This window comes from Balaenoptera musculus, chromosome X, assembly GCF_009873245.2.
Source record: "Balaenoptera musculus isolate JJ_BM4_2016_0621 chromosome X, mBalMus1.pri.v3, whole genome shotgun sequence".
NCBI classification, from domain to species: Eukaryota; Metazoa; Chordata; class Mammalia; order Artiodactyla; family Balaenopteridae; genus Balaenoptera; species Balaenoptera musculus.
Window position 1 is genome coordinate 26,377,578 of NC_045806.1, and position 23,686 is coordinate 26,401,263.

Genomic DNA, 23,686 nt, shown 5'->3' on the forward strand with positions numbered 1-23,686 from the left:
GATTTCTGAATGTTAATCTTGTATCCTGCTACTTTGCTGAATTCATTTATCAGATCTAGTAGTTTTTCTGTAGTGTCCTTAGGGTTTTCTATATATAGTATCATATCATCTGCATATAGTTACAGTTTTACCTCTTCCTTTCCAATTTGGATACCTTTTATTTCTTTTTCTTGTCTGATTCCTGTGGCTAGGACTTCCAATACTATGTTGAATAGAAGAGATGAGAGTGGGCATCCTTATCTTGTTCCAGATTTTAGCAGGAAGGCTTTCAACTTTTCACTGTTGAGTATTATATTGGCTGTGGGTTTTTCATAAATGGTTTTTATTATGTTGAGATATGTTCCCTCTATACCCACTTTGTTAAGAGTTTTTGTCATGAATGGATGTTGAATTTTGTCAAATGCTTTTTCTGCATCTATTGAGATGATGTGGTTGTTGACTTTTCTTTTGTTAATGCGGTGTATTACATTGATTGATTTGCAGATGTTGAACCATCCTTGTGAACTTGGGGTGAATCCCACTTGGTGGTGGTGTATGATCTTTTTAATGTATTTTTGGATTCGGTTTGCTAATATTTTGTTGAGATTTTTTGCATCTATATTCATCAAAGTTATTGGCCTGTAATTTTGTTTTTTGGTGATATCTTTGTCTGGTTTTGTTATCAGTGTGATGGTGGCTTCATAGAATGTCTTTGGGAGTGTTCCCTCCTCTTCAGTCTTATGGAAGAGTTTGAGGATTGGTATAACTTCTTCTTGGTATGTTTGGAAGAATTCCCCAGTCCAGCCAACTGGTCCAGGACTTTAGTTTGTAGGGAGTTTTTTAAAATTACAGATTCTATTTCACTTCTAGTGATTGGTCTGTTCAAATTATCTGTTTCTCCTTGATTCAGTTTTGGTGTGCTATATGTTTCAAGAAAGTTGTCCATTTCTTCTAGGTTGTCAAATTTGTTGACATATAATTGTTCTTGGTATTCTCTTATGGTTTTTTGTATTTCTGTGGTATCAGATGAGATTCCTTCTTTTTCATTTCTTATTTTATTTGCATTCTCTCTTTTCTTTTTGGTGAGCGTGGCCAGAGGTTTCTCAATTTTGTTTACCCTTTCAAAGAACCAGCTCTTGGTTTTCTTGATTTTTTTTTCTATTGTTTTTTTAATCTCTATTTTATTTATTTCCTCTCTGATCTTTATTATTTCCTTCCTTCCGCTGACTTAAGGTTCTGTTTTTTGGTTTTTCTTGAATTTTTGAATTTTATTTATTTTTTTATACAGCAGGTTCTTATCAGTTATCCATTTTATACATATTAGTGTATATACGTCAATCCCAATCTCACAATTCATCACACCACCACCACCACCTGCAACTTTCCCCCCTTGGTGTCCATACGTTTGTTCTCTACATCTGTGTCTCAATTTCTGCCCTGTAAACCAGTTCATCTGTACCATTTTTCTAGGTTTCACATATATGTGTTAATATACGATATTTGTTTTCATCTTTCTGACTTACTTCACTCTGTATGACAGTCTCTAGATCCATCCACGTCTGTACAAATGACCCAATTTCGTTCCTTTTTGTGGCTAAGTAATATTCCATTGTATATATGTACCACATCTTGTTTATCCATTCGTCTGTCAGTGGGCATTTACGTTGCTTCCATGACCGGGCTATTGTAAATAGTGCTGCAGTGAACATTGGGGTGCATGTCTCTTTTTGAATTATGGTTTTCTCTGGGTATATGTCCAGTAGTGAGATTGCTGGGTCATATGGTAATTCTATTTTTAGTTTTTTAAGGAATCTCCATACTGTTCTCCACAGTGGCTATATCAATTTACATTCCTACCAACAGTGCAAAAGGGTTCCCCTTTCTCCACACCCTCTCCAGCATTTATGTTTCTAGATTTACCGATGATGCCCATTCTCACTGGTGTGAGGTGATACCTCATTGTAGTTTTGATTTGCATTTCTCTAATAATTAGTGATATTGAGCAGCTTTTCATGTGCTTCTTGGCCATCTGTATGTCTTCTTTGGAGAAACGTCTATTTAGGTCTTCTGCCCATTTTTGGATTGGGTTGTTTGTTTTTTTGACATTGAGCTGCATGAGCTGCCTGTATATTTTGGAGATTAATTCTTTGTCAGTTGCTTCGTTTGCAAATATTTTCTCCCATTCTGAGGGTTGCCTTTTGGCTTGTTTGTAGTTTCCTTTGCTTTGCAAAAGCTTTGAAGTTTCATTAGGTCCCATTTGTTTATTTTTGCTTTTATTTCCATTACTCTAGGAGGTGGATCAAAAAGATCTCGCTGCGATTTATGTCAAAGAGTGTTCTTCCTATGTTTTCCTCTAAGAGTTTTATAGTGTCTGGTCCTACATTTAGGTCTCTAATCCTTTTTGAGTTTATTTTTGTGTATGGTGTTGGGGAGTGTTCTAATTTCATTTTTTTACATGTAGCTGTCCAGTTTTCCCAGCACCACTTATTGAAGAGTCTGTCATTTCTCCATGGTATATCCTTGCCTCCTTTGTCATAGATTAGTTGACCATAGGTGCGTGGGTTTATCTCTGGGCTTTCTATCCTGTTCCATTGATCTGTGTTTCTGTTTTTTTTTTTTTAATAACCTCAATTTTAAATTTATTTATTTATTTTTGGCCGTGTTGGGTCTTCGTTTCTGCGCGAGGGCTTTCTCCAGCTGTGGCAAGTGGGGGCCACTCTTCATCGCGGTGCGCGGCCTCTCACTATCGTGGCCTCTCCCGCTGCGGAGCACAGGCTCCAGATGCGCAGGCTCAGCAGTTGTGGCTCACGGGCCCAGTTGCTCTACGGCATGTGGGATCCTCCCAGACCAGGGCTCGAACCCGTGTCCCCTGCATTGGCAGGCAGATTCTCAACCACTGCGCCACCAGGGAAGCCCTGTGTTTCTGTTTTTGTGCCAGTACCATATTGTTTTGATTACTGTAGCTTTGTAGTATAGTCTGAAGTCAGGGAGTCTGATTCCTCCAGCTCTGTTTTTTTTTTCCCTCAAGACTGCTTTGGCTATTTGGGGTCTTTTGTGTCTCCATACAAATTTTAAGATTTTTTGTTCTAGTTCTGTAAAAAATGCCATTGGTAATTTGATGGGGATTACATCGAATCTGTAGATTGCTTTGGGTAGTGTACTCATTTTCACAATATTGATTCTTCCAATCTGAGAACATGGCATATCTCTCCATCTGTTGGTATCATCTTTAATTTCTTTCATCAGTGTCTTATAGTTTTCTGCATACAGGTCTTTTGTTTCCCTAGGTAGGTTTATTCCTAGGTATTTTATTCTTTGTGTTGCAGTGGTAAATGGGAGTGTTTCCTTAATTTCTTTTTCAGAATTTTCATCATTAGTGTATAGGAATGCAAGAGATTTCTGTGCATTAATTTTGTATCCTGCTACTTTACCAAATTCATTGATTAGCTCTAGTAGCTTTCTGGTAGCATCTTTGGGATTCTCTATGTATAGTATCATGTCATCTGCAAACAGTGACAGTTTTACTTCTTTTCCAATTTGTATTCCTTTTATTTCTTCTTCTTCTCTGATTGCTGTGGCTAGGACTTCCAAAACTGTGTTGAATAATACTGGTGAGAGTGGACATCCTTGTCTTGTTCCTGATCTTAGAGGAAATGCTTTCAGTTTTTCACCATTGAGAATGATGTTTGCTGTGGGTTTGTCGTATATGGCCTTTATTATGTTGAGGTAGGTTCCCTCTATGCCCACTTTCTGCAGAGTTTTTATCATAGATGGGTGTTGAATTTTGTCAAAAGCTTTTACTGCATCTATTGATATGATCATATGGTTTTATTCTTCATTTTGTTAATATGGTATATCACATTGATTGATTTGTGTATATTGAAGAATCCTTGCATCCCTAGGATAAATCCCACTTAATCATGGTGTGTGATCCTTTTAATGTGTTGTTGGATTCTGTTTGCTAGTATTTTGTTGTGGATTTTTGTGTCTATATTCATCAGTGATATTGGGCTGTAATTTTCTTTTTTTGTAGTATCTTTCTCTGGTTTTGGTATCAGGGTGATGGTGGCCTCATAGAATGAGTTTGGGAGTGTTCCTTCCTCTGCAGTTGTTTGGAAGAGTTTGAGAAGGATGGATGTTAGCTCTTCTCTAAATGTTTGATAGAATTCACCTGTGAAGCCATCTTGTCCTGGACTTTTGTTTGTTGGAAGATTTTTAATCACACTTTCAATTTCATTACTTGATTGGTCTGTTCATATTTTCTATTTCTTCCTGGTTCAGTCTTTGAAGGTTATACCTTTCTAAGAATTTGTCCATTTCTTCCAGGTTGTCCATTTTATTGGCATAGAGTTACTTGTAGTAGTCTCTTAGGATGCTTTGTATTTCTGCGGTGTCTGTTGTAACTTCTCCTTCTTCATTTCTAATTTTATTGATTTGAGTCCTCTCCCTCTTTTTCTTGATGAGTCTGGCTAATGGTTTATCAATTTTGTTTATCTTCTCAAAGAACCAGCTTTTAGTTTTATTGATCTTTGCTGTTCTTTTCTTTGTTTCTGTTTCATTTATTTCTGCTCTGATCTTTATGATTTCTTTCCTTCTACTAACTTTGGGTTTTGTTCTTCTTTCTCTAGTTCCTTTTGGTGTAAGGTTAGATTGTTTATTTGAGATGTTCGTTGTTTCTTGAGGTAGGATTTTATTGCTATAAACTTCCCTCTTAGAACTGTTTTTGCTGCATCCCATAGGTTTTGGATCGTCGTGTTTTCATTGTCATTTTTCTCCAGGTATTTTTTGATTTCCTCTTTGATTTGTTCAGTGATCTCTTGGTTTTTTAGTAACGTATTGTTTAGCCTCCATATGTTTGTGTTTCTTACATTTTATTCCGTGTAATTGATTTCTAATCTCACTGCGTGTGGTCAGAAAATATTTTTGATATGATTTCAGTTTTCTTAAATTTACTGAGGCTTGATTTGTGACCCAAGACGTGATCTATCCTGGAGAATGTTCCGTGCACACTTGAAAAGAAAGCATAATCTGCTGTTTTGGAGTGGAATGTCCTATAAATATCAATTAGATCTATCTGGTCTGTTGTGTCATTTAAAGCTTGTGTTCCCTTATTAATTTTCTGTTTGGATGATCTGTCCGTTGGTGTAAGTGAGGTGTTAAAGTCCCCCACTATTATTGTGTTACTGTCGATTTCCTCTTTTATAGCTGTTAGCAGTTGCCTTATGTATTGAGGTGCTCCTATGTTGGGTGCATATATATTTATAATTGTTATATCTTCTTCTTGGATTGAGCCCTTGATCATTATGTAGTGTCCTTCCTTGTCCTTGTAACATTCTTTATTTTAAGGTTTATTTTATCTGATATGAGTATTGCTACTCCAGCTTTCTTTTGATTTCCATTTGCATGGAATATCTTTTTCCATCCCCTCACTTTCAATCTGTATGTGCCCGTAGGTCTGAAGTGGTTCTCTTGTAGACAGCATATATATGGGTCTTGTTTTTGTATCCATTCAGCCAGTCTGTGTCTTTTGGTTGAAGCATTTAATCCATTCACGTTTAAGGTAATTATCGATATGTATGTTCCTATTACCATTTTCTTAATTGTTATGGGTTTGTGTTTTAGGTCCTTTTCTTCTCTTGTGTCTCCCACTTAGAGAAGTTCCTTTAGCATTTGCTGTGGTGCTGAATTCTCTTAGCTTTTGCTTGTCTTTAAACTTTTGATTTCTCCATCGAATGGTTATGAGATCCTTGCGGGGTATAGTAATCTTGGTTGTAGGTTCTTCCCTTTCATCACTTTAAATATGTCATGCCACTCTCTTCTGGCTTGCAGAGTTTCTGCTGAGAAATCAGCTGTTAACCTTATGGGAATTCCCCTGTATGTTATTTGTCGGTTTTCCCTTTTTGCTTTCAGTAAATTTTCTTTGTCTTTAATTTTTGCCCATTTGATTACTATGTGTCTCGGCATGATTCTCCTTGGGTTTATCCTGTATGGGACTCTCTGCACTTCCTGGACTTGGGTGTCTATTTTCTTTCCCATGTTACGGAAGTATTCGACTATAATCTCTTCAAATATTTTCTCCGGTTCTTTCTCTCTCTCTTCTCCTTCTGGGACCCCTATAATGCAAATGTTGTTGCATTTCATGTTGTCCCAGAGGTCTCTTTGGCTGTCTTCATTTCTTTTCATTCTTTTTTCTTTATTCTGTTCCTTGGCAGTGAATTCCACCATTCTGTTTTCCAGGTCACTTACCCGTTTTTCTGCCTCAGTTATTCTGCTATTGATTCCTTCTAGTGTATTTTTTATTTCAGGTATTGTATTGTTCATCTCTGTTTGTTCTTTAATTCTTCTCGGTCTTTGTTAAACATTTCTTGCATCTTGCAACGTTTCTTGCCTCCATTCTTTTTCCGAGGTCCTGGATCATCTTTACTATCTTTATTGTGAATTCTTTTTCTGGAAGGTTGCCTATCTCCATTTAGTTGTTTTTCTGGGGTTTTATCTTGTTCCTTTATCTGGTACATAGCCCTCTGCCTTTTCATCTTGTCTATCTTGCTGTGAATGTGGTTTTTGTTCCACAGGCTGCAGGATTGTAGTTCTTCTTGCTTCTCCTGTCTGCCCTCTGGTGGGTGAGGCTATCTAAAAGGCTTGTGCAAGTTTCCTGATGGGAGGGACTGGTGGTAGGTAGAGCTCAGTAAATCTTTAATTCACTTGTCTGCTGATGGGTGGGGCTGGGTTCCCTCCCTGTTGGTTGTTTGGCCTGAGGCGACCCAACACTGGAGCCTACTGGGCTCTTTGGTGGGGCTAATAACAGACTCTGGGAGGGTTCATGCCAAGGAGTACTTCCCAGAACTTCTGCTGCCAGTATCCTTGTCCTCACGGTGAGACACAGCCACCCCCCGCCTCTGCGGGAGACCCTCTGACACTAGCAGGTGGGTCTGGTTCAGTCTCCCCTGGGGTCACTGCTCCTTCCCCTGAGTCCCGATGCACACACTGCTTTATGTGTGCCATCCAAGAGTGGAGTCTCTGTTTCCCCCAGTCTTGTTGAAGTCCTGCAGTCAAATCCCACTAGCCTTCAAAGGCTGATTCTGTAGGAATTCCTCCTCCTGTTGCCGTACCCCCAGGTTGGGAAGCCTGATGTGGAGCTCAGAACCTTCACTCCAGTGGGTAGAGTTCTGTGGTATAAGTGTTCTCTAGTTTGTGAGTCACCCACCCAGCAGTTATGGGATTTGATTTTATTGTGATTGCACCCCTCCTACCATCTCACTGTGGCTTCTCCTTTGTCTTTGGATGTGGGGTATCTTTTCTGGTGAGTGCCAGTGTCTTCCTGTCAATGATTGTTCAGCAGTTAGTTGTGATTCCGGTGCTCTCGCAAGAGGGAGTGAGAGCACGTCCTTCTACTCTGCCATCTTGAACCAATCCCCCCAGGTTTTGTTTGTTCTTCTATTTCTAATTCTTTTAGGTGGTAGGTTAGGTTGTTTATTTGAGATTTTTCTTGTTTTTTGAGGAAGGCCTGTATCCCTATGAACTTCCCTTAGGAACTGCTTTTGCTGTATCCCAAAGATTTTGTATGATTGTGTTTTTATTGTCATTTGTCTCAAGGTATTTTTTAATTTTGTTTTTCATTTCGTCATTGACTCACTGGTTTTTGTTTTTGGTATTTTTTAATTAGTTAATTAATTTATTTTTGGCTGTGTTGGGTCTTCGTTGCTGTGTGCAGGCTTTCTCTAGTTGCAGCAAGTGGGGGCTACTCTTTGTTGCGGTGTGCAGGCTTCTCATTGCGGTGGCTTCTCTTTGTTGCAGAGCACGGGCTCTAGGCGTGTGGCTTCAGTAGTTGCGGTGTGTGGGCTCAGTAGTTGTGGCTCGCGGGCTTTAGAGCGCAGGCTCAGTAGTTGTGGTGCATGGGCTTAGTTGCTCTGCAGCATGTGGAATCTTCCCAGACCAGGGATCAAATCCGTGTCCCCTGCATTGGCAGGCAGATTCTTAACCACTGCACCATCAGGGAAGTCCCGACTCATTGGTTTTTTTAGTAGCATGTTGTTTAGTCTCCATGTAGTCTTTTTTTGGTCATTTCTTCTCTTGCGGTTTTTTTCTAGTTTCATGCCATTGTGGTCAGAGAAGATGCTTGAAGTAATTTCTATACTCTTAACTTTGTTGAGGTTAGTTTTGTGCCCTGGTATGTGCCCAGTCCTAGAGGATGTTCCATGTGCACTTGAAAGGAATGTGTATTCTGTTTTTTTGGATGTAATGTCCTGAAAATATCAATTAAGTCTAACTGTTGTATCATTTAGGACCTCTGTCGCCTTATTGATTTTTCTGTCTAGAAGACGTGTCCATTGATATGAGTGGGGTGTTAAAGTCTCCTACTATTATTGTATTCCCTTCAATTTCTCCATTTATGTTTGTTAGTATTTGTTTTATGTGTTTGGGTGCTCCTATATTAGGTGCATATATGTTCATGAGTGTAAGATCCTCTTCTTTTGTTGATCCTTTTATCATTATGTAGTATCCTTCTTTATCTTTCTTTATGGCCTTTGTTTTCAAGTTTATTTTGTCTGATATGAGTAGTGCGACTCCTGCTTTCTTGTCATTTCCGTTTGCATGAAATATTTTTCTTCATCCCCTCACTTTCAATCTCTGTGTCCTTTGCCCTAAGGTGGATCTCTTATAGGCAGCATATTGTAGGCTGCTGTTTTTTTTATCCAGTCTGCCACCCTATGTCTTTTGATTGGAGCATTCAGTCCTTTGACATTTAAGGTAATTATTGATACATATGTGTTTATTGCCATTTTAACCCTTGTTTTCCAGTGGATTCTATGTTTCTGCTTTGTTCCTTTCTTTTTCTTTCTGTTTTTCTTTTTGTGGTTTGATTTTTTGCTTGTGTTCTCTTCTTTTTGGTTTTTGTGAATCTACTGTATGTTTTTGATTTGTGGTTGCCCTGTTTTTCAGGTATGTTAATCCCTTCCTATATCTGCTTCTTTTCGACTGATAGTCATATAAGCTCAAACACATTCTAAGAAAAAAAAGAATCTACATTTTTTAACTCTCTTTCCCCACATTTTATGATTCTGATGTCCTTTTTTACATCTTCATGTTTACCCTTTTGCCATTCCTTCTGTTTATCAACACTTTCACAAATAGGTTTTTTTTCCCCTTTTTGATCTGTATACTGGCTTATTTAAGTAATTTAGTTTCCAATTGTGATTTACTCCTTCCTAATATCTTCTTGCTTCTTTTCTATTCAGAGAAGACCTTTCATTATTTCTTTTAGGATAGGTTTAGTATTGCTGTATTCTTTTGGTTTTTGCTTGTCTGAGAAATTCTTTATCTCACCTCTTATTCTAAATGATAATCCTGGTGGGTAGAGTATTCTAGGTTGCAGATTTTTCTCTTTCAAGACTTTGAATATATTTTGCCACTCCCTTCTGGCCTGCATTGTTTCTGTAGAGAAATCAGCTGATAGCCTTATGGGGGTTCCCTTGTAATTGACTCTTTGTTTTTCTCTTGCTGCCTTTAGAATCCTCTCTTGAACTTTGGCCATCTTTATTACAATATGTCTTGGTGTAGGTTTGTTTGGGTTCATCTTGTTTGAGAACCTCTGTGCTTCCTATAGCTGGATATCTGGTTCCTTCTTTAGGTTTGGGAAGTTTTCAGCCATAATTTCTTCACATACATTTTCAATCCCCTTTTCTCTTTCTTCTCCTTTTGGAATCCCTATTATGCTTAGATTGGCATGTTTATGTTATCCCATAGGTCTCTTATATTGTTTTCTTTTTTTTCATTTGGCTTTCTGTGTGCTGTTTTGATTAATTTCCATTCTTCTATCTTCTAGATCGCTTATTCTTTCTCCTGCATTATTCATTCTGCTATTCGTTGCTTTTAGTTCAGCTTTTGTCTTGGCAGATGAATTTTCTAATTTTTCTTGGCTCCTTCTTATAGTTTCTAGGTCCTTTTTACAGTAATCTGCATTTCTGTTGATAGCCTTTCTTAATTCCTTTGGTATTTTTCTTACCTGTTTTTTTGAACTCAGTGTCTATTAGACTGAAGAGGACTGTTTCATTGTTTGTTCTTTCAGGGGAATTCTCTTGGCCTTTTAACTGGGAGTAGTTCCTCTGCTTCTTCATTTTGCTTATATTTCTCTTACTCTATGAGTTTAGGAGAACAATTATCTACTGTAGTTTTGGAGGTCTATTTATATGTGGCAGTATCCCCGTGAAGCTTGTGTGGGTTTAATATTTTTTTGGCGTGAGGGCTGCTTTTGCTTTGGATGCTTGCTGTCTCTTTCCTCAGTATGTGCTAGCTGTTATTCCCTTGATGGGGGTGTGAAGGTGAGTGGCCTGCGCATGCTCCCAGGAATGCGGGGACAGTGGTTGGTGTCTGCTCACGGAATTTTCGGTAGTGGCAGCAATCAGCACCCACCTCTGGAGTCTGATGTGGCAGCGGTGGCTCGTGCCCACCCCAAAGCTTGTGCAGGCAGTGCCCTATTGCCTGAGAGTACACACGGAGAAAGAAGCTCCTATGGTGGTCCTGCCCTTTTCCTTGCGTGCCCCCCAACAATAGCACCTTGCCTCTGTGGCAGGCCCAGTCTTCTTCCCATACTCCCTTGGTTGTGGCATATCACACCCTAGCCCTCTCAGGCTGTCTCCACACAGCCAACCTGAGTGCTCTCCCCAGGTCTGACCTCTGAACTGCGAGCCTCAGCACCCAGCCCCCGCCTGCCCCAGTGTACGAGCATCTCAGGCTGGGGAGTGCTGGGTGTTGGCACTGACCGTCTTTGCAGGTCTCACTCCGCTTTGCCTTCTGCAAACTGGTTTCTCCGCTCTCTTCTGAGGCTCCAAAGCTCCACCTCTGTCCCAGATGATCTTCCCGCCAGTGAGGGGACTTCCCAATGTTTGGAAACATTTCCTCTTTCACAGCTCCCTCCCAGGGGCTCAGGATCCCTCCTGATTCCTTTCTCTCTCTCTTTTGTTTTTTTTCTTTTTTAGTTTTGTCCTACTCAGTTACATGGAGATTTTCTTGTCCTTTTGGAAGTCTGAGGTCTTCTGCCAGAGTTCAGTAGATGTTCTGTGATAATCGTTCTGCACGTAGATGTATTTTTGATGTATTTTTGGGAGAAGGTGAGATCCACGTCCTACTCCTCTGCCCATCTTGATCTGATCCCACCTTTTCATAATTTTCACGTTTCTAGATGTGGCCTTTTCTTTTTCTCTTAGAGAAGGCCCTTTAATGTTTCTTGTAAAGCTGGTTTGGTAGTACTGAACTCTTTTTTAGCTTTTGCTTGTCTGTAAAACTTTTGATCTCTCCATCAAACGTGAATGAGAGGCTTGCCGAGTAGAGTATTCTTGGTTGTAGGTTTTTCCCTTTCGTCACTTTAAATACATCATGCCACTTGCTTTTGGCCTGCAGAGTTTCTGCTGAAAAAACAGCTAATAGCTTTATTGGAGTTCCCTTGAATGTAACTTCTTGCTTTTTCCATGCTGCTTTTAATATTGTATCCTTGTCTTTGATTTTTGCCAGTTTAATTACATTGTGTCTTGGTGTGACCTCTGTGGGTTCATCCAGTTTGGGACTCTTTGCTTCCTGGATCTGGATATCTATTTCCTTTCCCAGGTTAGGGAAGTTTTCAGCTGTTATGTCTTCAAATATGTTCTCTGCCCCTTTCCCTCTGTCTTATCCTTCTGGGACCTTTATAATACGAATGTTAGTATGCTTCATGATATCTTAGAAGTCCCTTAAACTGTTGTCATTTCGTTTTATTTTTATTTTTTTTAATCTGTTCAGCTCAGTTATTTCCACTGCTCTGTCTTCTGGCTCGCTGATCCATTCCTCTGTATCATTTAGTCTACTATTGATTTCTTCTAGTGTATTTTTCATTTCAGTTACTGTAGTCTTCATTTCTGTTGGTGGTTCTTTATGTATTCTAACTCTTTGTTAAACTTCTCACTGTGTTCATCCATTCTTCTCCCGATTCTTTGATTAACTTTATGGTCAGTACCTTGAACTCTTTATCAGGTAGATGGTTTATTTCCACTTCATTTAGTTTTTCTTCTGGGGTTTTATCTTATTCCTTTGATTGGAACATGTTGCTCTGTTGACTGCCATTTTTATTTCTATGTATCTGGTAGGTTGGTTATGTTTCCCAACCTTGGAGAAGTGGCCTTTTGTAGGAGACATCCTAAGTGTTCCAGCAGTGCACTCCCCTCTGGTTACCAGAGTTATTATTCTCTAGGGGTGTGGGCTGTGTGGGTCCTTCTGTTGTGGCAGGCTGACTATGTCATTTTGCTAGGTGTGGCTGGCTCCTGGTCTGGTTGGGCACCAGGTCCTGCTTTGTGCAGTGGTTGCCAGCTGCTGGTTGGGTGGGCCGGGTCATGAGGCAACTGGCTACAGAATCCCAGGTGTCCTAGGGCTAGTGCTGGCTTACTGGTGGGCAGATCCATGTTCAGGGGTGGGTAGTTGTGGGGCCGGGGTTCCCAGATCTAGTGTCAGCCTGCTGGTAAGTAGGGCCGGTTCTTGACTCGACTGGCTGCGGGTTCTGTGGTGTCCAAAGCTGGTGCTGGCCCACTGGTGAGTGGGGCTGGATCCCAGTGGGGCTGGCTGAGGGGCTCAAGTTGTCTCAGAGCTGTTGTTGACCTGCTGGTGGGTGGGGAAGGGGCCTAGTGGGTCCTGTGGCTACTGCTGCTCTGTTGGTAGGTGGGGCTGCATCCCCACCTGGTTAGTTGCTTGGCCTGAGGCATCCCAGTACTGGTGCAGGGATTGTGTGGGATCCTGTGGCTCATAAGCTAGATGGAGGATTCCAAAGTGATGCTTGCCAACAACAGTGTCTATAAGATAGAACAAGCTCCCCAAAATGACTGCCACCAGTGTCTATGTCCCCAGGGTGAGTGCCAATTGCCTCCTGCCTCTCTGGGAGACTCTTCAAGGTCAGCAGGTGGGTCTGACCCAGGCTCCTTTCAAATTACTGTTTCTGCCCTGGTTTCTGGAGCGTGTGAGATTTTGTGTGTGCCCTTAAGAGTGGAGTCTCTGTTTCCCACTGCCCTTGGTTCTCCGGAAGGAAAGCCCTGCTGGCCTTCAAAGCCAAATGTTCTGGTGGCTCGTCTTCCCAGTGCAGGATGCCAGTGCTGGGGAGCCCCATGTGGAGTTCAGACCCCTTGCTCCTTGGGGAGAATCTCTGCAGTTGTAATTCTCCTCCTATATGTGGGTTGCCCACCTGGGGATTTGGATCTTGAGTATACTGCAACTCTACCTCTTCTACTCATCTTGTTGTGGTTCTTTCTTTATATCTTTAGTTGTAGATCTTTTCTGGTAGATTCGTGACTTTCTTATCAATAGTTGCTCTGTAAATAGTTGTAATTTTGGTGTGCCCATGAGAGGAGGTGAGCTCAGGGCCTTCCTACTCTGCCATCTTGTTGTAAGTCCTTTCCCTTTGTGCTTTTGTAACTTGCTCCCTCTCTCTGTGCGCATGTGTGTGTGTGCATGTTTGTATATATGCACATATATACATACATTTGATTTTTTTTCCTGAACCATTTGAAAGTAAAGTTGCCCTTTACTCCTAAATGCTTCATTGCCTAATTCCTAAAAATAGGAATATTCTGGTATATAACCACAGCACAATTACCAAGTCAGTAAATTTATTAAATTCAATAAATTTAACATTGGTAGAATACTTTTCCTAATGTACCGTCCACATTTCAATTTTGTCAATTGATCCATTCATTTCTTTATAACATTTTCTCCATTTAGTATAGAATCCAGTCTGAGATCAGTCATTAGATTTAGTTGTCATGGTTCTAGTATCTCCTTTAATCTTTGATTTTTCTAGGCTTTGTCTTTTATGACATTGGCATTTTTTTAAGATGACATTTTCACCTTCCCACTCCCTGCTTTTTATTTTTAATAGAACATTTCTCATTTTGGTTTTGTCTTTTTTCATGAATGGTTTCAGATTACGTATTCCTAACTGGAATATTATAAAGTGATATATTCTTCTCACGGTATCACATCTGGAGGTGTGCGCTGTCCATCTGTCCCTCATTGGTGATGTTAATTTTGATTATCCAAGATGTTGTTTGATTTATGCACTACATAGTTAAATTTTCCCTTGCAGCTAATAAGCAGTTCTCTGGGGAGACACTTTAAGACCATTAATATAGCCTAACTTCATCCAAATTTCCCCCTAGATTTAGCATCCATTGATGATTCTTTACTGAAGTAGTCTGTACTGTGATGGCTGCAAAATGATGATTTTTCCAGCTGCAGCACTTCCTGCACACATTTACCAGTTGGATTCCACTAAGCAAAAGCCCTCCCTTCGCCTTTATTTGTGTATGTGTGTATTTAACTATTTATTATTGGGCTAAGGACTCATGGGTTCCGCTTTTCTACAGGCCTATAATTCATTACTGTCCTTAATTGTTTTGGTGCTCAAATTGTCACAGATTTGGTCAGTGGGAGCCTCTTCAAGCTGACTTTCAGGTCCTTGTAACAAGCTCCCATCATTCTTTGAGTACGTCCCCACTCTCTGGCATAACACATTCTAGGTGGAGCTACAGTTCTATATGTGAGACCTTCAGATACACAGGTGGCTCCAGTATAGTGTGTTTGGTGCTCCTGTGAGGATAAGCACAGCCTGCTGTGGAAGCATAGTGGAGGGTCCTTTAGCCCAGAGTAGGTGGAGGAGAGTTACGGCAGCCGGACTAAGTTGGGGGGTGGTGGTGACTGTCAGTGGAAGCCTCCTTAGAGGAGGACGTGCCACCAATACTGACATGTACGGTATCAATATGGCTCGGAGAAGCAGTGGGAGGGAAGAAGATAGAAAAGTATCTCAGGCAGATGGATGATCATGGGCTAATGCCCTGAGAGGAGGCAGTGTGGGACATCCATGCACAGGATCACACATAGCTCTGTTGGTTGAGATTAGAAAACAGATACTCTGGCTGTGATGTGGGGGAAGGCAAGACCTGAGGTGGGAAGAGCAGCAGGAAGTTGCTGGTATAATGTTGATGAGAACAATATTCAGACATGCCCTGAATAATAGTAACTAATGCTTCCTGACTTATTACTGTTTGCCTTTTAAATTTTACTACAACCCTACAATTACTTCCATTTTAAATATGAAGCTTCAAAGGCTTAAACGTTGAGTATCTTTCCTAGATGCTACTAAATGGCAGAACCAGGGTGCACACCATCACCCATTTGTTTTAATATTCTTGTTTAGTTGGTTGTGCAAGAATGGGAAGTCAAGGAGCACACTCTGGTTTCTGGTTTTGTTAACTGAGTGAATAGTAGTAACATTCATAGAGAGAACACAGTGTTTGGGGAAGGATTGTGGCAAGGAGTTCCCTTTTGTACATATTGACTAATGTCTTTGGGTTTATCCAGATGGTGCTGTGTGTAGGCAGTAGACTCTATGTGTCTGGAGTCTTAAGAGAGAGCATGCATGGTGCTTAATAGTAATTTGGGAATCATCAGCCTTTAAATGTTTTTGAAACCTTAGTAGTGGACGTCATCACTGGGCACAAGGATGTAGAATGAGAAGAGGAGGCGGCTTAGGGCCCAAACCAGGCAAACATTAATGTGACAAGAGAGGTGGGAAGAAACCAGGCTAGTGTGATGTCATAGAGGCTGAAAAAAGGAAGGAATGATCTGTAGTGTCAGATGCTGCAAAGGTCAAGGGGCATAGGAACCAGAAGATAAATCCTCTGAATTTAGCAGCAGAGAGATGATGAAGAGAGTATTTCAGTGGAACAGTGATTTGAGCCAGATTAGAGCAGACTAAGGAATGCATTGCAGGGAGCAGAATTGTATACGGAGGCCAGAAAGCCTATATATGTATGTGCGTATTGCAAGTTATCTTTATTCTTTTCCCATATTTTGATTTTTCTTTAGATTCACTAGATATCCTCCATGTTGATGTTGGAAGTCACTAAAGCAGTCCCTAATAGCTATTTTTACCTGTGGTTAGGCAGAGTCTTATCCATAGGGGCTTTGTTGCCACCTTGTAGACACAAAGAGTGTAATTACTCTTGACAGTCTTGGCTTAGAAGGAAGAAAAGAGAGAGCTCGATGCCCAGTAAAAGTCAAGAGATTGCTTGCAAAATGATATTCCCTGCTTATAATGAAAGTCAAATTTGAGATTACATGGTATTTATTTTTTAATTATATACTTAATTATAAAGCAGCGAAAGTAATTCAGTATTTTCCTGCAGCATTTTAAGGTTTTAAAATATTCTCTGTAGTTCTGTACATTGCCCCAGGTAATGGTATTATTTAAAGTTTCAGGGCCTGTTTGCAAGAAACGGATTTGGTGTGGGATGACCCCCCCCTTATTGTGTGTGGTTTAGACTTGCATCTTAAAATCATGATTTCCGTGCATCTTATGAAGATGCAGGTGTTTACTTCTCAGTCTTAAAAATATTTTACCATCTCATGAGTGATCACAGCAGAAATATTATGAGATTATATGGTATATACACTGTACATTTTTTCCCCTTATAAAAATGGGAGCGATAGATTAAAAAATGGGTCAGTTAATTGATCCTTGATGGTGCCACTTGATCTATGATTTCATTATTACTTCACTAGCTGCCTTTATTTACATGGGTGCTTAACTTGACTAATACCAGTGAGATTGGGGGTCACTTGCCTCTACTCAAACTGTGCCCCCAAATCCTGACATCTTTGCACCTGTGCCAGTTGCACCAGAACTAGGTGAAACCTTAGCTAGGCAAGTCTGGCTACTGATGGACCACCAGCATCATCTTTGAAAACAAAGGATTCTGCATTTCCATTTTTGTTTGCCCAGTAGTTTCATTTAGACATTGGGTTTGCTTTACTCAGACTTCAAATTCAAGCCTTTTGGCTTCAGAGTAGAGGGAGAATGTAAGGCAAACAGGACATGTGTGGTTTGTGGTGTTATTATCAATTCCTGTTGCCTGATTTTATTACTTCAGACATCAAAATGATTATCCCACTTTAGAGGAGTGATGTGATGGCCCTTAGGAAAACATGAGTGATTATACATAAGTAGGATTTCCCAAGACTTAGAAAAATATGGTTGCCAAATAATAATACTCTGTATTTTTAATCTGGCTGCTGCTTTTTTCATTTTTGAAGCATTAAAATGGAACTGAAGGTTTGGGAATTTTGTTGTTGTTGTTTTTAAACCAGTGATTAAGCTATATATTACATCAGAAAAATCTTTGGTTAAGTAGAATTTGTCTATTTTCCAACTTTAGAATTTGGTATACTTATTTTAGATTGCTCATTTTAATGTATTGATGGTTTCTATTTGAATAAAGTGAAATATGTAATTAAATTTAACCATACTTTAATTTGTTTTAATAGAAAATGACTGCAGTATTGGAAGATCATTACTATTGGAAGACCGATTAGCATCCATTTCATAAGAGAAGCTTGACCACCATTTGCTCTGGCATGGCGCAAAACAGTCCACAGCTTGATATGCAGGTTCTCCATGACCTCCGACAACGTTTCCCTGAGATTCCGGAGGGTGTGGTGTCTCAGTGCATGTTACAGGTAGATTACCCACCAATGATAGTGATATTAAGTTACAGTTTTCCTTATTAGAGGTGACTTTGTGTTGTAGTGACTAGAACTCAGTTAAGTTTTCTTGTTTATGTTGGGGGAACATTTAGAGCAGGATTTCTCAACCTTGGCACTGTCGACATTTTGGGCTGGATGTATTGTTTGTTGTGGGGTCTGCCTTGTGCGTTGTAGGATGTTTAGTAGCATCCCTGGCTTCCACCCACTAAACGCCATTAGTATCCCTGCAGTTGTGACAACCAAAAATGTCTCCATGGGAGACAAAATCTCCATGTTCCATGGGAGGCACAGTCTCCCCCATTGAGAACCAGTGATTTAGAGAAAAGAATAAAGGCATGTAGCAAAAAGAAAGATTCTTCATGCATTTCACTTCTTAAATTTTGGGGGTTGTGTCATCAGTCCCCAAATCCTTAGAATTGAATTCTGAAGTTCAAATTTATCATTATAATTTCTTAAACTATATACTTTTTTAGCCTATTTTTTAAAGTTTTTAGAAAGTTCCCTCCCTTTCTTACTGTTTTGCTAGTTAGTAAATGCTTACTAATATCTAATTTTAAGTGGAAGGCTACTTTCTTTAGTTTAATCACATTACTTTTGTCTTGTTGTCTTCTATTGAAATAAATCTTTCATCTCTGATAGAACGTGTCTTCCCACTTAAGGGGCCACAGAGAAATAGGCCTAACACTCCCCCTGTTGAGTTTTGCATCATCCTTCACAGAATCGCAGTGTGTTTTGGGTTACAGCACTTCCCTAGTTGGTTGACTTTTGGGAGCAGTATTTCTGTCCTGCCCACTGGACTTCCTTACACAATCAGTTCAAACTCTATGTTACTGCATAATATGCAAGCTCTCCCTTACAGTGTGAGCTGCTCAGGATATAATGTAAACCTATATATAGTTGAGGTTAATTGCAAATAGAGACTCATAGATCAGTGGTGGTAACAGAGGTGCTTCCTTTGTTTGCAAGCCCTTCTACTAGGTCTCGTTTTTGTGTTATAGCTTGTCTTTATTTTTTCTAACATAACATTTCCAGTCTGAATCTCCACTCTTTACTTTAGCCCCATTTTGGTCTCTGGTAGAGCAAAGGTACTTCCCACTGGAGTGAAACCCTTCTAGTTTAAACCAACTTCCTAGCAGTTACCTTCCTAACTTATTCTAGGGCCCCACCTTGTTTTTTTAACTTAATTTTATTTAGCCCTTTATTTTTTCAAGGCTTATTGTCTTCGTTTTACTAAATTGAAAGAATGGAACTTTAAATTCAACTCAGTGAACATTTGTTGATAACTTACATTGTCCTAAGTCTTTTACTTTTTTGTTCCTTTGGGATTAATATTGTTTATCGGTATGGACACTTATCACCTGCTGGCTCTGGAAAGTTTCTCTTTTTGCATTAAAATATATAAGACTCAGTAGTTTGCCTTTTTTTCCCTTTTTTTAAAAAAATTTATTTATTTATTTATTTTTATGTATGTATGTATGTATGGCTGTGTTGGGTCTTCGTTTCTGTGCGAGGGCTTTCTCTAGTTGCGGCGAGCGGGGGCCACTCTTCATCGCGGTGCGCGGGCCTCTCACTATCGCGGCCTCTCTTGTTGCAGAGCACAGGCTCCAGACGCGCAGGCTCAGTAATTGTGGCTAACGGGCCTAGTTGCTCCGCGGCATGTGGGATCCTCCCAGACCAGGGCTCGAACCCGTGTCCCCTGCATTGGCAGGCAGATTCTCAACCACTGCGCCACCAGGGAAGCCCCTTTTTTTCCTTTTAATTGAAGTATAGTTGATTTACAATGTTGTGTTAGTTTCAGGTGTACAGCAAAGTGATTCAGTTATACATAGACATCCATTCTTTTTCAGATTCTTTTCCATTATAGGTTATTACAAGATTTTGAATACAGTATAGTTCCCTGTGCTATACAGTAGGTCCTTGTTTATCTATTTATCCCAAACTCTTTATTTATCCCTCCCTCCCTCTCTCTCCAGTAGTTTGCATTTAATACACAAGCTTTAAAGCCTCTCTCTAGGTTATCATCCCCCAGTTTAGGACCAGTTTTTAGGGATATGATGCTTTATTGGCTCAGTCCTTTCATGAGTGTTCACATATGTCTTCTTAAAACTTCTGACCTCTTTATCCAGCTAAACAATTTTTATTTCTTTATTCTTCATATTTACTGTTTGATAAATTTTTTATCCTTTTTTTTTTCTTTTTAAGACATTTAGCAGGTCAGATATGACATTTGAATCTATTGTGGTGGTATTTTTAAAATACTTCCATAAAGATAATACTTAAATATCTTGTATTTGTGTCTTTAAATTTTTCTTCCTAAGAAAATGTACTCAGCTTGTCACTGTAGACATACATTTGAATAGGCTGACAACTCCAACTTTGCATCATTTAAATTTGTATCTTTTTTGTGGCAGTACTGAATTAGGCAACCTAATTCAATGTAGAAAACATGAAATTTTAGTATAATTAATAAAAATGTCAAATAGTAAAGTGTTACTGCTTAGGTTTCAAATAAAACTCTAGTTTTTGTTCTCCTTTTAATCCATAGGTTTATTAAAAAACTTGAAGGAGCTAATAATCTTTTTTTTTTCGCCTTCAGATATCTGTCAGTGACACTGTCTTGTTGGCAATCAATTTGAATCCTTTGGCTCCAAATTTGCTTAGTATCTAACAATATCTGTCTTCTATCTTAATATCTATCTTCCTTCCCTTCATCAGCATGGTTTCAAGCAGGATAAGAAAAAGCCCAAACTTAACTTGTTTTCTTATATTTCAACAATTACTTTTTTCTTTGGCTCAGAAAGTATTTTTAAAAGTATTTGAATTTTTGTATCAAAAGTTTTATATAAGGAGGGCTTCCCTGGTGGCACAGTGGTTGGGAGTCTGCCTGCCAATGCAGGGGACACGGGTTCGAGCCCTGGTTTGGGAGGATCCCACATGCCGCGGAGCAACTAGGCCCGTGAGCCACAACTACTGAGCCTGCGCGTCTGGAGCCTGTGCTCCGCAACGAGAGAGGCCGCGACAAGTGAGAGGCCCGCGCACCGCGATGAAGAGTGGCCCCCGCTCCCCGCGACTGGAGAAGGCCCTCGCACAGAAACGAAGACCCAACACAACCAAAAATAAATAAATAAATAAGCCTACACCTTAAAAAAAAAAAGTTTTATATAAGGAGAAGGATAAAAGTTATTGTGGAGTTTTTGATAAAGCCAATTCTTTGAATTTCTGAGAATTCATTTTACAAAGGTTTGCTTGACTGAATTTTCTTTTACTTCCTAAAGTTTCAGTATAGTAATGTACTTTTGGCCTAACATCCTGTCCCTTGAAATTACTGTGTTATAGTAGAAAGAGCACTGGGAGTCAGAAGACCAAGAATCTAGAACTGGCTCTCCAGTTAACTAGTTAAGCTCTTGTTGTCAAGTCATGTAACTTCCCAGGCGTCTCTTTGCTCATCTGTAAATGAGTTGAGTTGGAGTAGATGGGAACCCTAAGAGTTCTCTCAGCTCTAAAATTAAAACATTTGATGTCCTGTTTTACATTTAACTTTATTTGGTTCTCAGCAGAAGTGAAGTGTTTGCTTTCATTTTTATATAAAATGTACTTTTCCCTAGAATATAGTTATATGTGTATATGTGCATATCGGTATATATATTTATGAAATACGGAGAAGGTCGTGATAATTGAGAAACTTCAATAGATTATCTCAAAGGCAGTGAATAATTGTGTTTTAGGCCAATAAAATAGTTCTGAATTCTGTATTTTAATGGAAAACTATCTTATAGTACCTTAAAATTTTCAAAAGAGGAAACCTTTTATTAGTTTGATTACTGTCAGTTGGAACATCTAAAATGTCAGTTTGCTGTTTACCATCTTTGTGTGTGTATATAATTCAAAAAATTGAAATCTTTAAAAGATTTTGGAAGTGTACCAAGCTACGTTTGAGCAGGTAAAAACTTTTGAGACTGTGGGAGTGTGAATGAATTTCATTAAGGCAGTCAAGACCTGGTTTTGTGTTAAATTACCATAACTTGGCAAAGTCATGGGAGCATAATTCAAAAAGTGGTTTTGTTTTTATACTGATATCTTTTTTTAACTTAATCTTTCATAATGAAACAGACAGTTGAAGTTAGATAGGGTTAACTTTGGTTAAACGAAAAGTAAAGGCTGCTTTAGAATTTTTGTTGCTTTGAGTCTTTAGGAATTTTATTATAACTTCTTTCTGTTTGGGGTTTCATTACCTTTTGAAAACTAACGCATGGTTATTTTCATGTTTATCAGTTTAAATATTAATGATGGATATTACTTATATATTACAGCAAGTGTGGTGAATCCAAGATTAGCCCAGCATTTTAATTTGTTGAGATGCAACAAGTGTAAGATGAGTCCTGGATTTGGAGTCAGAAAAGTTGGGGTTGAGTCACAATGTTCATTAGTAGGTACTTTACATTTCTGTAGCAGTAGCAGTAGCGGTAGTACTAGTTACGTGAGCTAAATGTCTGTAAAATAATATGGATTGTTTGGGATCTCCTTTTCAGGGTCGATGACCATAAAGCTTTCTGTGTTTAAAATACTGTTCTCTACTTATTCTATGACAATTATATTTACATAATTCTGTGGCAAAGCTTGACTTCCCACTATTAGGATTTGTCCATTTTGCCAATGTTATTTTTACCATTTCTTCCCCCTAGAACAACAACAATCTTGAAGCCTGTTGCCGAGCACTTTCCCAGGAGAGTAGCAAATACTTATATATGGAATACCACAGTCCAGATGACAACAGGATGAATAGAAATCGCCTTTTGCATATTAACCTGGGTATTCATTCTCCTAGTAGCTACCACCCAGGAGATGGAGTGCAACTTAACGGTGGTCGAACACTGGTACATAGCTCAAGTGATGGACATATTGATCCACAGCATGCAGCAGGCAAACAGCTGATATGTTTAGTTCAGGAACCACACTCAGCTCCAGCTGTTGTCGCTGCTACTCCCAACTACAATCCATTTTTTATGAATGAACAGAACAGAAGTGCAGCTACTCCTCCTTCACAGCCACCTCAACAGCCATCTTCCATTCAAACAGGAATGACTCCATCTGCTATGCAAGGGCCTTCACCACCACCACCGCCACCTCCTTCATACATGCACATACCTCGGTATAGTACAAATCCAATTACTGTTACAGTATCCCAGAACCTCCCTTCTGGACAGACTGTACCAAGAGCTTTACAAATTCTTCCACAAATTCCAAGCAATCTTTATGGGTCTCCTGGTTCTATCTATATTAGACAGACATCTCAGAGTTCATCAGGAAGACAAACTCCTCAGAGTACGCCATGGCAGTCCTCACCACAGGGCCCAGTGCCTCATTATAGCCAGCGTCCTTTACCTGTTTATCCACATCAACAGAACTATCAACCTTCTCAGTATTCTCCCAAACAACAGCAGATCCCTCAACCTGCTTACCATTCGCCACCACCTTCTCAATGTCCTTCACCCTTCAGCTCTCCACAGCATCAAGTACAACCATCCCAGCTGGGCCACCCTAGTTCCCATGTCTTCATGCCACCGAGTCCTTCAACTACTCCACCCCATCCATATCAACAAGGACCTCCTAGCTATCAGAAACAGGGAAGTCATTCAGTAGCCTATCTCCCATATACACCATCTAGCTTACCCAAAGGATCCATGAAGAAGATAGAAATTACAGTCGAACCCTCTCAGAGATCTGGGACAGCAATTAATAGGAGTCCTTCACCTATCAGTAATCAGCCGTCTCCACGGAATCAGCACTCATTGTACACAGCCAGCACGCCACCTTCAAGTTCTCCTTCAAGAGGGATATCCAGTCAACCAAAACCTCCATTTAGTGTCAATCCTGTGTATATTACATATACACAGCCAACTGGACCTTCTTGCGCTCCATCACCGTCTCCTCGGATGATACCAAACCCAACTACAGTTTTTAAAATTACTGTAGGCCGAGCAACAACTGAAAATCTTTTAAATTTAGTGGACCAAGAAGAACGTTCTGCAGCCCCAGAACCTATTCAGCCCATTTCAGTGATACCAGGCTCTGGGGGAGAAAAGGGAAGCCACAAATATCAGAGAAGTTCTAGTTCTGGATCAGATGACTATGCCTATACACAAGGTAATTT

The 23,686-nt window shown here is 39.7% G+C and overlaps 1 protein-coding gene across 2 annotated transcripts in view; it reads left to right on the forward strand.

Moving 5' to 3' along the window:
• Positions 1-23,686, forward strand: part of TAB3 (TGF-beta activated kinase 1 (MAP3K7) binding protein 3) — a 112,930-nt gene that overhangs the window by 66,596 nt on the left and 22,648 nt on the right. For both annotated transcript variants that reach the window (XM_036839521.1, XM_036839522.1), the window contains 2 exons: positions 17,317-17,508; positions 22,218-23,679. In XM_036839521.1, coding sequence (XP_036695416.1) covers positions 17,407-17,508; positions 22,218-23,679 — 1,564 coding nt within the window. In that variant the 5' untranslated portion in view covers positions 17,317-17,406. The remainder of the gene's footprint in view (positions 1-17,316; positions 17,509-22,217; positions 23,680-23,686) is intronic.